At 43.9% G+C, this 15,439-nt stretch overlaps 1 protein-coding gene across 1 annotated transcript in view; it reads left to right on the forward strand.

Annotated features, from left to right (window-relative positions):
• Nucleotides 1-15,439, forward strand: part of LOC138957261 (adhesion G-protein coupled receptor V1-like) — a 230,200-nt gene that overhangs the window by 62,988 nt on the left and 151,773 nt on the right. The window contains exons 32-41 of the mRNA XM_070328430.1: nucleotides 73-357; nucleotides 1,235-1,407; nucleotides 1,894-2,152; nucleotides 5,113-5,241; nucleotides 6,531-6,649; nucleotides 8,906-9,081; nucleotides 10,645-10,819; nucleotides 11,652-11,810; nucleotides 12,508-12,883; nucleotides 13,654-13,779. Coding sequence (XP_070184531.1) covers nucleotides 73-357; nucleotides 1,235-1,407; nucleotides 1,894-2,152; nucleotides 5,113-5,241; nucleotides 6,531-6,649; nucleotides 8,906-9,081; nucleotides 10,645-10,819; nucleotides 11,652-11,810; nucleotides 12,508-12,883; nucleotides 13,654-13,779 — 1,977 coding nt within the window. The remainder of the gene's footprint in view (nucleotides 1-72; nucleotides 358-1,234; nucleotides 1,408-1,893; nucleotides 2,153-5,112; nucleotides 5,242-6,530; nucleotides 6,650-8,905; nucleotides 9,082-10,644; nucleotides 10,820-11,651; nucleotides 11,811-12,507; nucleotides 12,884-13,653; nucleotides 13,780-15,439) is intronic.

Raw genomic sequence — 15,439 nt, forward strand, 5'->3', positions numbered from 1 at the left:
CACAATTAAACGTTCTTATAACTTACCTTGCTCGGTTTTTTTATTCTGAAGAAAATGATGTTCTCTTCACAGAAATCAGCATCACAGTGCGACGACTCTATGGCACGTTTGGGTCCGTGGATGTCTCCTACCAAACTCTGGCGCCAAACGAAACGTACAACTACCTGCCGGGGCCGCTGGAGCGTGCGGGTTATCAGGACTTCACATCTGTGTCGGGCAACGTAAGCTTCAGCGCCAGACAGGAGTCTGCGACCTTCACCGTGCAGGTTTTGGATGACGACGACCCGGAGCAGGACGAGAGTGTGTTTGTTCGCCTGACCGCGACCTTTCTGTCGCAGGCTGCTCAGACCAGAACTGGTGAGGTGTTACATTGGAGATCACTTGAGTTTTGTTCTGTACCTTAGATACATGTTGATGGAAATGGGTATAGATCTAAGATCAGGTGATTGAAGAAGAACAAGAATTTATTTCACCATATAGCATAACAGCCATTGGTATTTGTCCTGGTGTGAGTAACATTCATATACACGCAGAACCTCCTTACAAATGCAAGAAAAAATAAAGGACAAATCATTAATGTGTAAATTAGTGAATGGATCACACAAAGCAACTGCAGAAAAGATTCATTTTTTGTCAGAAGCTGCTTTTCTTTCTGATAAACACGATAAAGGTTTGAGAAAGGGTAGTTGGTTTAACAAAAGAATGTCGCGAAGAAAAGAAGTTCAGAAAGTACAGGGCGCCCTACTAATGCTCAATCTAGAGGATCCAAGGACCCCAAATTTGGACTTTTTAGAGGGTCTCAAAACCAGGATAACTTCTGGCAGTAATGTGACTTGTGAGACCTTCACAAAAGGGTTATATTTGTCATATTGGGCAGATTTACTCTGTGAGGTTGCGTAGGTACAGGTACGGCAGACAATTTTCTTGTCTCCAAAATCCACATAAGTTTTTGTTCATTCTGAATGGAAACAAGCAGACCAATACAGTCTGAAAATCAGAAACGAAGGTATGCATGATAACTCCAAGTTAGTGCATCCTGGGACCTGCTCTTTTTGGAGTAAGTGCGTCACAGGACCCCCCAGGACGCAGGGATGGACAGTTTGGGGAGCCCTGAGGTGTTAGGTATTTTTCTCCTAAGTTAAGAAGCAAAACATGTTTTTGACCAATATGGATGGACTTCTTTCACAGGTTCTCTACATTTTACTGATACAATGTTTCTTCGTTCCCGATGCAGTGTCAAATTCACCTCGCTTGGGCCTTGCATCACAGAGCTATGCCCAGATCATCATCAGCAGTAACGACGACGCCAGTGGCATTCTGCAGTTGTCTCCTCAGACTCTCACCGTGTCGGAAGGGGGGCAGGTTCCCCAGCTGAGAGTCGTCAGATCCGGCGGAACTTTTGGAGAGGTTTGTACTTTTATACTTGATACAACGTTAACTGTATTGAATGTCCTAACAATTGTAATGAAATGTTTAAGTTATAATCGTTTGCGGGCAGGTTGGGTGTGTCAAAGACCATTTGTTCATTCTAATGTAACATTTTAATAGTTAATAAAGTGTTGTTATTGTAATCGTTATTGTATTTAGGTGTTATAGTATTTTTTACTTTGAATAAATCTTGGTTACTTCATCATATCAGCAGCAGAAAATTACTTGCTGTGCATGTATCCGTATCATATATCATTACAGTGGTACCTGCCATGTGGGGCCCCTCTGATGAGAGGACGCCTCCCTTAAAAGGACACCTTATGTTGTCCATTTGTCTATTATCTCTTCCAAAGTATACCTGTCGTGACAGGCCACCTGCAATGTAGGGACACTTGACTGGTCCCAAGGGTGTCCTTTCATGGCAGGTAGCACTGTAACAGAAACCAAATGTGTCTATTTTTCTAGGTGACAGTACAGCTAAGAGCCATCAACGGAGAAGCTCTGGAGCTACAGGACTTCTCTCTCCTCTCGCGTCAGGTGGTTCTCAACTCAGGGGAGACAAGCAAGCTGGTGCCTCTCATCATCGTTGATGACCTTAGTCCGGAACTGAGCGAGTCCTTCACCATTGAATTGCTGAACCAGATCTCAGGCGGCGCTTCGTTAGGGGAGAACCGTACTGCTGTTATCACCATTGAGCCGTCAGATGATCCCAATGGTGTCTTCGGTGAGTGGATTTGTTTGAGAGGGTGGAGGGGTTGTGGGGAGGGAGGCGGTGTTGTGGATATCTGCAGTGTGCTTGTGTGTCTGTGTGTCTGTTTTTCTCTGTCTGTCTTTGCTCTGCATATGTACATGTGTGTGCTTGTGTGTGTGTGTGTGTGTGTGTGTGTGTGTGTGTGTGTGTGTGTGTGTGTGTGTGTGTGTGTGTGTGTGTGTGTGTGTGTGCAAGGGTAAATGTTCATCTACATGCTTGCTTACCTATCTGCCTGTCTGTCTGTCTACCTGTTTGTCTGTCTGTATGCCTGTCCACCCTCCTGTCTCCTTCTCTGTGTCTCTGTCTTTTCATTTGTCAGATTGCTGTCAAACCCAGCATAGATGTGTGACAGGGTGACCAGTCACCAACTATAGAGTAAGCTGTTGTCATTGTCCAGTTTAGTCTTTGTTGCCGATCAGTTTGTGTTAGGTGTCTATTCATTATCTGTTAACAAAAAGTACTGGTGTGCACCAGCCGTGTTCAGCCAGCTGCAGACAATTAAATCTCCTGCTGGGTGAAGGAAGTTCCTTATCTCTTTTTGAAGTGGGCGGTGCACTTGTCAGATGCTTGCCGTAGACGAGACCTTGGGCCCCCAGGTGGTCGTTATGTAATGTGCCGCCAGCCAGACTGGGTATCTCGGGCCAGCCGGGGTTTGTCAAGTGGGTGTCATTCCTTTTGATCGGGTAGATCATAGGAGATGCCAGGTGGCTTGGAAGGGTTTGGTCCCTTACCCCCACCCCCCTTCTTTGTTTACTTGTTTGACCAATGCGACATCAGTTTTGTTAGCTAACTGTTGATTGGATGTTGTGACTCTAGCTAAAGTTGAATTCTGTTTGTACATGCTAGAGTGTGGGAGAGAACTCTGAGAGACACGGGAGAGAGTGGACGTTTTTTTGGTAGCGTGCTCCACTGACTGTGGAGATGTAGTTCAATTAAGTATTGTGGGCCACCGGCTTCGGTCGGGTTGGCGAAGAGGAGGAGGGAAGATCGAGAGACACCGAAATAAAGTTTGCCATGCCAGTATTCTGCAGTTGTCACAATGTCATCTGTTGTGGGGATATAGCTCAGTTGGTAGCGCGCTGGATTTGTATTCAGTTGGCCGCTGTCAGCGTGAGTTCGATCCCAGGTTCGGCGGAAATTTATTTCACAGAGTCAACTTTGTGTGCAGACTCTCTTCGGTGTCCGAACCTCCCCCCGTGTACACTACATTGGGTGTGCACGTTAAAGATCCCACGATTGACAAAAGGGTCTTTCCTGGCAAAATTGCTTAGGCACAGTTAATAATTGTCTACCTATACCCGTGTGACTTGGAATAATAGGCCGTGAAAGGTAAATATGCGCCGAAATGGCTGCAATCTACTGGCCGTATAAAATTTCATCTCACACGGCATCACTGCAGAGCGCCTAGAACTGTACCCATGGAATATGCGCGATATAAGACTCATTGATTGATTGATTGTTGTGGATGAAATGGAGAGCAGGCATGGGAATTGTCCGCCGAATGGCGGATTTCCGCCGAATTTTTTTTTTGTTCCGCCGAAAATGCAAAAGTGTCCGCCGAAAAAATAAAGGGGGGAGGCACACAAAAAAAGCACCGGTTACTTTGGCCTTTGCGCAAAAGCCCGCGAAAACTTTACGTACTTTGTTCACGCACTGCTACCGCCCGCCTCAGTTATTGAACTATTATGTTTGAAAGTAAACCAGATTGCACAGATTGTGTTACAAGTTACATTTTCCTGTTTGTCTCAACAGATAAATTTTTTTACAAATTTAAACCATATATAAAACATGTAGGCAAAATTTGGTACATTTTTGTACTAAAAACTCTGATTCTAAAAACAGAATTTAATGGCAAACTTGGAGCTCAGATGACACCAGATTGCACCATCTGGGTTCTTTGGAGAAAAAAATTTTCCGGGGGGGCATGCCCCCGGACCCCCCTAGTAAGGCTAGGCGCTTCGCGCCGTCGACTTGACGCTTCGCGTCTTCAGTTATAAATTTTCCGCCTTTTTTACAATTTTCAATTCCCATGCCTGGGAGAGAAAGACGTGTATGTCTTTGTACGTGTGTGCGTCCATGTGAGTGAAAGTCCAGTGAGTCCGTAACACAAGAGAAGAGAAACCAAAGAACATTTTTTTCCGAACCTCTACAGATGAAAGACATACCGGCATATCATATCGATTAAAAAAACACCAAGCCATCTCTTTTTAATCCTCTCTTTCATAGTGAAATCTCTAACGAAAAAAAAAAAAAAAGTCCAAAAAGATGCCATCATGTGAATAATAGCATAACGTAAAAGTTCTGTCACTTTCTTCTGTTCTTCTGCTGAAACTCCCACGTACACTCGTGTGTTTTTTTGCACGAGTGGAATTTTACGTGTATGACCGTTTTTTACCCCGCCATTTAGGCAGCCATATGCCGTTTTCGGAGGAAGCATGCTGGGTATTTTCGTGTTTCTATAACCCACCGAACTCTGACATGGATTACAGGATCTTTTCCGTGCGCACTTGGTCTTGTGTTTGCGTGTACACACGGGGGTGTTCAGACGCCGAGGAGAGTCTGCACACAAAGTTGACTCTGAGAAATAAATCTCTCGCCGAACGTGGGGACGAACTCACGCTGACAGCAGCCAACTGGATACAAATCCAGCGCGCTACCGACTGAGCTACATCCCCGCCCCAGTTCTGTCACTTCTTCAGCATGTCTCCCGAGGAAGGTGACAAAGAATTTCGAGAACAAAGTTTGTCTCGGTGACTTCAACATATATCTGCAGTAGAAAATTAATCCTGAAGTCACTGCCAGGCTGTGCATGTATGGGTATTGTACATCATTAAGTCTTGGGTTACCTTCAGGTGCTTCAAACACTACAAAAACGTAGCCGTGTGTTAGTGTTACAGTTTGTTGTTCATTTATATTCCCTTCTGTGTTTGCAGGGTTTGCGTCCACTGAGCGGTCAGTGCAGGAGCCAGAGAACGGTCAAGCGTACTCGGTCAACATCACAGTGGTCAGAACTGGAGGCTCCATCGACGTGGTCACTCTGCAGTGGAATGCCACCCTCAATGGTATTAGAAATCATGATGTTTGTACTGTCACCTCAGCAATATGTCACAATTTGTTGCTATCACATGCTGGTTAGTATCACAGTAATAGACGATTTTTGGAAATACTTCCGTCAGGTTTGTATGTGTTGTGAAAGAGTGAATACCCTTGCTTTTAGTGGGACAAACATTGGAGAGGCCAATCACCAGCAAGGGTTGTGTCTGAAGCACTTGGACAGGAATTAACACGTTTGAATTTATTTGTCCTTGAAAAAGCAAGGGTATTCACTCTTTCACAACTCATACAAACCTGACGGAAGTATTTCAATAGCACATACTGATTAACATCAACTAGTTCAGATATCAAATAACCAAAGGGAAGTAATCGCTCTTTATGCATACGACATGTGTAATAGAGTAAGCGAGAGTTGTACGGAACCTTTCTCCTGTCACCTGAGAGAATAACAAGCATTAAAATGAACAAGCATCTTTCATCCTCAAAAAAGGATGATCGCCGCAAGGTCATATGCTCATCATTCTCCAAGGCACTCCAACTTATGCACTTAGATACACAGTCATACACATTTGGTTTAACTAGTTAAGACAGTTATATTAATTTGCGTCAACCGCACTCCTTGTTTTTGTGGCCTTATTTTAGGGAGAGTATCACTTCATTTCTGTGTACCCCTAACTTTTTCCATGAAAATGAGGGCAGAAATCTGCCATCTGAATAGGGATAATCTGTTCACAGCCTCTTTGCAGAGTATTGGTCGTACACATCCAAATGGGGATCATCATAATAAAATCCTTCTTAACCCCTTCACTGCCACAGTGGTAGTAACTTATCCGAACGGTCTATGGGAAAGAACTGTGTTTAGAACCCCTACAAGTGCTTGGACAGTGGTTACCTCCCATTTAGTTTTCAGAAATGTCCTGAAATGTTTTTGACACAAATCCCACGTATGAGATACGGTTATGGGCGTACGAGAAAATGACCACGTATTACATACGGGGTGGGCAGTGAAGGGGTTAAGTCCATATTGGTTGCTCACGACCCACATCATCCGGACTGCCCAGTTCAAATAACGTCATTGTTTATTTGTTTGTTTGCAAAGACATTCATTCAGAAAGTGGTCAATGGAAGAGTCCTATGTGGTGTTAGAGGATTACATGAAGTCTTAATCAAAAACTCCCAAAAGTTTCAGAGATACAGACACTTGTGTGAAGCTCGATCTGGGTCGTCCACGACCAAGGAAGCACGATGAAGGTTAATATGCACATGTTCATAGCAGTTATTTTTTCTGTGTGTTCAGGTCAGGCTCTGAACAGTGACATCAGTCCCACCTCTGGGTCGATCTACTTTGTCAGCAACGAAGCCAGTCGTCCCATCACAGTGTCCATTCTGCCCGACGATATTCCTGAGGGAACCGAGGTGAGAAATGGGCGGTTCTGGTGAGGTTATGCCCCCTCTTTCTTTCGGCTGGTAACTGGCGCCACCTCGCGGCAAGATCACACGAGAAAGGAAAAAAAGCTTGCATTGGTGGCAGGTTTCACAGTATTGTGTTCAGCAATTTACTATTTACACACTCAAATTCTACAAAATAAATGTTGGCACACAATTCAAAGGACATGTTTTTCCAACAAAGTGAGTTTGTTACAACTAAAAACAGTAATTTTTTTTATAGTCCTGGTCCTTATTTATATCTAAAAACCAGGCGCAAAGCGGCATACCCTGAAAACGCAAAAAAAGCAATACGGTCATCCTATGCATGCATATAGCTCATATAGCCAAAACCGTTGAAGATAGAAAGACATTTATTGAACAAAAAATATGCAACACATCATTCTTAACAAGTTTTGTTCTTGTATGTATATCAAAATATTGATCCTCAAATGAATGGTTTGAAAAAATACGACTTCCGGCAGACCTAGACCGTTTTGAAGGAAAAAACCGTCTTTTTTTTCAAACCATTCCATGGCCATCAATATTTTCATATACATGTAAGAACAAAACGTGTTAAGACTGGTGTTGTGCATCTAATTTGTTCAATAAATGTCTTTCTATCTTCAATGGTTTTGGCTAGATGAGGTAACAAGAGAAGGATATGGGCATTGGAATTACGTCAACATTTCGAGCATTGTCACAGATGAAACATTTACTGCAGGGTGCTCCTGATTAACAAACCGAGCAAAACTGAAAATTATTGAAGAGAAGACATGTCTGAACAGTTTATAAAGAGACAAGTTTGCAATCATTTGTAAACACCATTATTGTATGGAGGAGTAACTGTTCCCCTACCCCCTAAGAAGGTATTTCTGTCCGTCAACCACGTGAGCGATCGCCACAAATCGAGGCATCACTCGCATTTCAGTTTGGACACACCGGCTGATTGCAAATGCACAGTACGTGTTTCGACACTGAAACGTGACGATTGAGCGTCAAAATAGTTTCTTAAAACAGTCGAAAATGGAGTTAAATGTGACTTCAACACTCAGTGGCGATCGCTAGAGTGGCGATTGTTACTAGACGGACACTAGAAAACCTCAGAAAATGTAATTACTTTGCGATTTTTTTAACTGAAAAACTGTTGCGGTCTTTTTCTGTCGAGTGCGAGCGTCAACGTAAAACAACGTGAGGTCACTTCCTCCCCAAACGGTTAGTTTTTGAATGAAAAGAAAAATGTGGCGATCGCTACATTGTTTAGACGGACTGGATCGCAACTTTGAAACTCGGGTCACCGTGCGTCGATCAAGGGCAAATTGACCTCGGCAACATTATAACTCACTTCAAGGGTGCACAAACTTGTATTTACAGTATACAAAATTAGGTAAACTTGTGTTTTTGTCCTGTGAAATCACAATTAGTTTCGATGCTCTTGATATCGCTATGCGGACGGACAGATCCGAATCCCCATACATTTTTTTTGCGGAGCTAGTATAAGTTAGAATTTGTGTTATGGATATCGATTGTTGTTGAAAAACAATCATTTCAATGTGTTCTGGCACTCTCAACCACCACAGCATTGATACTTGTGCATGTGTGTGTTGGAATTTAGTTCTTTGTTTAGTGATGCTGTGGCAAAAGTAAATTCATCCGTCCGTATTTTGACGATCGCCACCATTCACACGCACATAAATAAACACATTATCAAAAATTTCAACTTTTATTTTCAAAAAAGTATTTAAACAACAACTAGTTTGCATGTTAATACAACAAATACAGCAGATTCTCACAGATATGGATTTAAAAGACTAAGCAAATCTGAGACTATCAAAATGGCCTAATACCATGAAACCTGCCTGGTCCCAAATAGCATATCAGTTTGGTAACAGTTTGTGTGTAAGTCGTGCATTTTATACGGTAAACAAACAATGGTCGGTTCTGGTGAGGTTATGCCCCTTCTTTCTTTCGGCTGGTAATTAAGGCGCCACCTCGCGGCAAGATCACAGGAGTTGTCTCGTGTTATCACCCCAGAAGCGCGTATTACACAGGGACCGGATTTTGAAGTTTGTAGATATCAAATAACAAGAGAGAGGTTACTTTATAGGATGTTTAATCTTAGACAAAATAAGATGTTCACAAGCATGTCAAACTTCCGCTTGACTTGAAGTTTGGAGGAGTCATGTCATTTTTGTGTGAAACAATTTACGCTGTAACACACACCCAAAAACTAACGGCTGTTTTCAGAGCATCAACATCACCTTGCTGTTGGCCACCAACGGAGGTCGTATCGGTCAGCAGAGGACCTTCATACTGACCATCACCCCTAACGACAGTCCCCATGGTTACATCCAGTTTGCTTCCCCCCAGTACACGGTGCAGGAGGGACCTGCAGGGGCTCAATACCTCCAGCTCAGCAGAAGGTGAGACACTTTGTGCGTTGTACAAGTTGCAGGTTTATGTGGATCCTGACTTCAGAAAATTTGCTTTTCATGCATAGGAGGGACAGCAGGTGTGATACAGCAGACTTCCACTAACTCGCGGTCCACTAAATCGCGGAGACCTCTTGGACCCCGAAAAAAACAGGACCGATCAAAAAATAGTACAGATCATGAAAAAAGGTTCTATCATAACCACGCTATCTCTCTCTTGGTCCGATGGCCTTTCATCATGCAGTAAATTGTCATTTCATCTTATCAGTCTCTCTTTCTTTCTCTCCCTCAGTCTCTCCAAATAGTGTTCTACATGTGTGTGTGTTTTCAGGTTGTGTACATTAGTCAAGAACTTTCATGCCACGATCGGTATCGTCAAATTGGCCACGTGCCTATAGAGGTTAAGTGTCTGACCGGTCAGTATGGCCAGTCAGGCGTGCAGTTGAACACTCGAGTCCAGCTAATTTGCGATCTCTGCTAGACGGTCCGGGTGGCCACAGGCGCCAATCAACTCAGACTCACACAAAGCAAAACAAAACAAAAAAAGCTTATCCATGTAACTGACACATCTAAAAACGTAAACGTCAACCAATGATTTTGATCCACCAATCATTCTGATCTAACAAATAGTATGTTTCCCCTCTCCGTTGTCTGATTAACTAGTAAGTTTGTGACGACGTATGAGTCGGAGAAAAAAGAAAAGAAATTGTCATCTGCTGTTAAAAGAAAACGTGTCATCGCAGTTAATCTTTTGAGAACTTAGTTGCCAACAGAAGCGTCACACTGGCAAGAAACGCAGTAACACATATACATGAACATTGTAGCACAACCACTTGCCAGGTGTGCGTGCGCACGCGCACACACACACACGCACGCACATACACACATGCACGCACACACACACACATGCACTCACACGGCAAACGCACACACGCCAACGTGACGCTCACAGGCTTTTTGTGACCAACAAGGGAAATAACCGTGTTTTTCTCTGACTCAGAAGAGAACGCGGTTTCTTCCCTTTAATTGGACCCCAAACTGCATCGCGAATTGGATATATCGCGATCAAAAATCTTTGGACCCCAAAGACCGCGAGTTAGTGGAAAGTTGTTTCCCCTTGTTTTCATGAAAATACTGAGGCAAGCCTACAATGTCAAGTCTAGCTTGCTTCAGTGTTTGTATTGAAAAGCAAGGAAAAACAAGTGAAAGTAACTCGCCCACAACCCATAAAATTCTGCAAGTTATTTCCAGAATTCGTCTATTAAAGTACGTCTTTATCAAGAGCAATTACAAAAGTATATTGGTCTTGTCTCTTTGCGAAGACTTGGATGTAGATATTAAAAACGATGCAATCAGGTTTTTCTTAATTACAGATTGCACAGGTTACAAGTTCACTAACCCTTGCTCTTTGAGGACGTCGTAATTGAAACATTTTACAGTTTAGAGTGGTGAACAGCTTGAGATTATTAAAACAACGAAAGCGAAGTTCGTGAATCTGAAAAATTATCAATCAGCACAAAGTGTTTCAAAGTGTTTTGATGTACACTGTTCCAGCGGTGGTACCTATGGACGGCTGAGAGTCTACTTCAGCACCAAGGCAGTGGATGTGGTGGCCGAGGCAACACAAGATGGCAGCACCGTACTCAGCTATTTCTCTGACCCTGCAGCTGGCCAGCGTACAGAGCAGGGAACATCTGTTGATGTGTCTGGGGAAACTGATCAACTGCTGGTAGGATATTTTGATCTGTAAAGTACTTGCTGAATTTTTTAAATTTGTACACAGTTGAACCAGTCCTGGTGACCACCTCGCAAAAATAACCACCTGTCCAAAGTGACCACCTGTCCAAAGTGACCACCTGTCCAAAGTGACCACCTCGCTAAAATGACCACCTGTCCAAAGTGACCACCTCGCTAAAATGACCACCTGTCCAAAGTGACCACCCCAAAGATCCCTGATGAGGTTATTTGTATTTATAGTTCACCTTTCCATAAAGACCACCTGTCAATAATGACCACTCAACCTTTAGATGTTCGTTGTAGACAGGTCCCACTGTATATGATAAGATTGTAGTTAGTGTTCATGATGGAAAATGCGGTGTGTTTAAGCCTGTGTTCCTGTGAATTTTTTGTTTTGATTATACATGTAATTAAAAGTTTCATAAAGTCACTCCATCCACTTTTTTTTTATTATTCTGTGTTTAAGTTTGCACAACGAAGTAACGCTTTGACTGTATATTTATTTTATGTTTTTATTACTCAATGTGTAAGATGAGAAATAGCAATTCATGAGTATTGTATTTGACTTTTTACCCATCTACCTGTTCATCATCTGAATCCCAAAGATCTGTGCAGGCTCACATTTATTAAGAAAACTTTTCAGATGTCAGCGAGTGAGCATTTTCTCTTATTAAGTATTTTTTTCTAGCTTCAGTCAACTTTTTTTAATATTATGTTTGCTTGTGTTCCTTGTTCAGGTCAGGGGGATGGTTCCAAGTTACTCCTGCTTGCTATTGTCTTGTATTCTGAGCGATTATGTCCCTTTGTTATTGTATGTTTTTCAGGCTTGCTCATCAGCGTGTCTTGCAACAGAGGCCTGTCAGTCATTCCAGTTCGGCTCCACGGCTGATGCTGTCACGTGTGCCTGGTTCAACAATAGATTCAACATCGCTCTGCTGAATGCTGCTGCCAACTTCTCAGTATACAACAAAGCAACAGAAAAGGCAAAGTCATTCTTTGGTACCTTTTATGCGTCAAATGTCTGCCTCTGGTTGCCTGTGAAAACACATCCTCTTGAAAGAAGTTCATAACTGCAATTGATCACCTGTTTAAATGTGTATGCTGTAAGAGAGCATGCACATTGTTTGCTTCTTCTTCTGCGTTCGTGGGCTGAAACTCCCATGTACACTCGTGTTTTTACACAAGTGGAATTTTACGTGTATGACCGTTTTTACCCCGCCATTTAGGCAGCCACACGCCGCTTTCGGAGGAAGCATGCTGGGTATTTTCGTGTTTCCATAACCCACCGAACTCTGACATGGATTACAGGATCTTTTCCGTGCGCACTTGGTCTTGTGCTTGCGTGTACACACGAAGGGGGATAAGTCACTAGCAGGTCTGCACACAAGTTGACCTGGGAGATCGGAAAAATCTCCACTCTTAACCCACCAGGTGGCCGCGGCCGGGATTCGAACCCTCGACCTTCCGATTACGAGGCCGACGTCTTACCACCCCGCCACAGCGCCCGTCCACATTGTTTGCTATCCTTACTGCTCTTCAGCAATTAAAGCTGTTCATGACAGTTTTTAACGACCAAAGTTTACTGTTACTCATTCAATTTGTCTGCAAAAGCACAGACGTTTTATATTTCCAATCTTCAGTGATAAACTATTTATAATGAACACTCACAATCTGTGTTAGGTCCAACCAGTGCTATCTAGGATTGCAAGACCAGGAGAAGACTACTCCTCCGTCACAGAAAACTCCGTCCTGATTCAAGACGGCAACATCACAGGCCAGCTGCCCGTCACAATTGTTAACGACTCCATCCCCGAGCTGAACGAAAAATTCACCGTCACACTCCTGCGAGTCACCGTGGATGACCCAGCGGCCGTGACCCAAGACGTGCCACGCATCGGGGCGTTGTCAACGGCAACAGTCACCATAGGAACCAACGACAATGCCAATGGAGCGTTTAAGATCTACAGCGACAGTCCCACAGCAAACGTTGAGCAGAAGACAGTGTCTTTTGAAGAGAAGGACAGACTGGCTGTGGACCTTATCGTGGAAAGAGAAGGTGAGGATCGTAATCCTGATTACTATACTACTTGGAGTTAACGATTCAGTCGAACCTCACTATAATGACCACCCTAGGGACCGATCAACAGTGGTCATTTTAGACAGGTGATCGCTATGAAAAAGGGAATTCTATAAAAAAATAAAAATTTAATTTCAAATCCTTTGGAGTGGTCGTTGTGGGCAGATGATGGCTTTCAATTGTTTCTCAGTCAATTTCAAACTTGAAACAAAATTGCATCAAAGTATAATTACTGCAAGTTTTCAAAAATAAAAATGCTCAAACATCACAGCCAGTAGAAACAGAAATGCGTCACCCCCTGTGTGTTGTAAGTGTCCCCTTGTCTATGTGATGTAATGTAATGTAATGTAAAGCCTATACATGGTTACAAAAAAAAAAATTAAAAAATTTAAAAAAACTCCCCCCCAAAAAAGAGAATAAAAAAAAATCTATAAAAAAATATGCGTCATAGGTAGAATTTTGCACAGTGGGTGTTTTAGGGATCTACATGTGGGAGCTTAAGCGGGCAGTATTGAGTATTGGGCGCTCTTGGGGGAAAAGATTTTGACAAAAAGAGAGCAAAAGGTGCTCTTTTTGGGGAGGTGACCTCTCATGGACATGGGGGGAGGGTAAGGGGGAGGGGGTGGGTGGGGATTCGCTCACATCACAGGTACCACTGTATATCAATTATTGATAAAAACCATCATTGAATGTTTCAAGATTCATTCTTCTGTATTGTCTTGCATCATGATTGACATACCTGACAACAGGTGGCAGCATAGGTGAGGTGGAAGTGACGTGGCAGGTGAACACAGACGGGCGTACAGCTACTGATGGCACAGACTACCGTGCCGATGGAGCCACATTGACCTTCAGCCCTGGACAGACACGCAGAAGTGAGTTACCTCCCTTCATTTGCTCTGTTCTTGTAAGGAGATTGGAGAAACTGTTGTCCCCGAGTACGCTAGTACTAGGGCTCAGCAGACTTTAATTGTCTGTGTGTGTGTGTGTGTGTGTGTCGACTTAACCGCTTATTGCTGGGAAACTACTGGGCGCAGCTCGTTCAAAAGTTGATACACTAACTTGATAATAGGTCCGATTGATCGTATTAAAACTTCATAATGTTACCTGGACAGAAATTAGAGAAAGAACAGAAAGAAACGTCCAGGATGCCATGCAACAAAACATCACCATGGCCGAGCTGAAGAATGCCATCAAGAAGCTCAAAAAGAAGAAGTCTCCAGGTCCAGACAACATTACGAATGAGATGTTGCAACACATAGGCAACTCGGCCCTCCAGAAACTACTGGGCATCTTCAACCTCAGCTGGAGACAGGGACAGGTACCTCAGTGCTGGAAGGAAGCCAGGATGATCCCAGTTTTAAAGAAAGGGAAAAACAAGACCAAAACCCTGAGCTACCGACCCATCAGCCTGACAAGCTGCGTATGCAAAACCATGGAGCGCATTGTCAACCAGCGCCTGCAGCTGTACCTGGAATCAGAAAGCATCATCGTCCCAGAACAAGCCGGCTTCCGACAGCACAGAAGTACGGAGGACCAGACAACACACCTTAGCCAGGTCATAGAGGATGCTTACCAGGCCCAGAAGGTCACCCTGGCCACTTTCATTGACCTGCAGAAGGCCTTCGACAAGGTCTGGAAAGATGGACTCCTTGTGAAGCTCCTACGTTCCGGCGTCAAAGGCAACATGTACCAGTGGACCAAGTCGTACCTGCACAACCGAAAGGCCAGAGTGCTGGTGGACGGTCACTGTGGCCGAAAGGTGCTACTACGCCAAGGAGTTCCACAGGGAGGAGTACTCTCCCCCACGCTATTCATACTCTTCATTAACGACCTGGTACCAGAGTTGCCCAAGGGAGTCCAAGCGGCACTGTATGCTGATGACCTTGTTCTCTGGTGCTCGGAAGAGTATGCAACCACAGCAACCTACAGGATGCAACTTGCCCTAGAAAAGGTTGCAGCGTGGGCGGAAGACTGGTGTGTGACCATCAACAGGGAGAAGACCACTGCCACTCTCTTCACACTCTCAGCCAAAGCGACACCTGGCAAACTGACCTTGGGTGACACACCCCTGAAATTTGAAGACCAGCAAACATACCTGGGGGTCACCTATGACAAGCGCATGACCTGGAAACAACACATCATGAATGCAGAGGGAAAGGCCAGGAGAAAACTAAACATCATGCGGAAGCTGGCAGGATCACACTGGGGTGCAAACGAGAAGATCTTGAAATCAGTCTACCAGGGGACTGTACGACCGCACCTTGAGTACGGATCAAGCTCTTGGGCAACCGCAGCCAAGACACACCAGCAGGCCCTAGACAAAGTACAGAACCAAGCGCTGAGAATCATCACGGGCGCAATGAAATCAACACCCATACAGAAGATGGAACAGGTGACTGGCATTCCTCCACTGAGCAAAAGGCGAGACTGCAAAACAATGGTACAAGCCACCAAGTACCAGTGCACTCATGACCATCCAATGAGTGACAGACTCAAGAAGATGTCCTCAGGCAGGCTGAAAAGATCAAGCTT

This window comes from Littorina saxatilis, linkage group LG1, assembly GCF_037325665.1.
Source record: "Littorina saxatilis isolate snail1 linkage group LG1, US_GU_Lsax_2.0, whole genome shotgun sequence".
NCBI lineage: Eukaryota > Metazoa > Mollusca > Gastropoda > Littorinimorpha > Littorinidae > Littorina > Littorina saxatilis.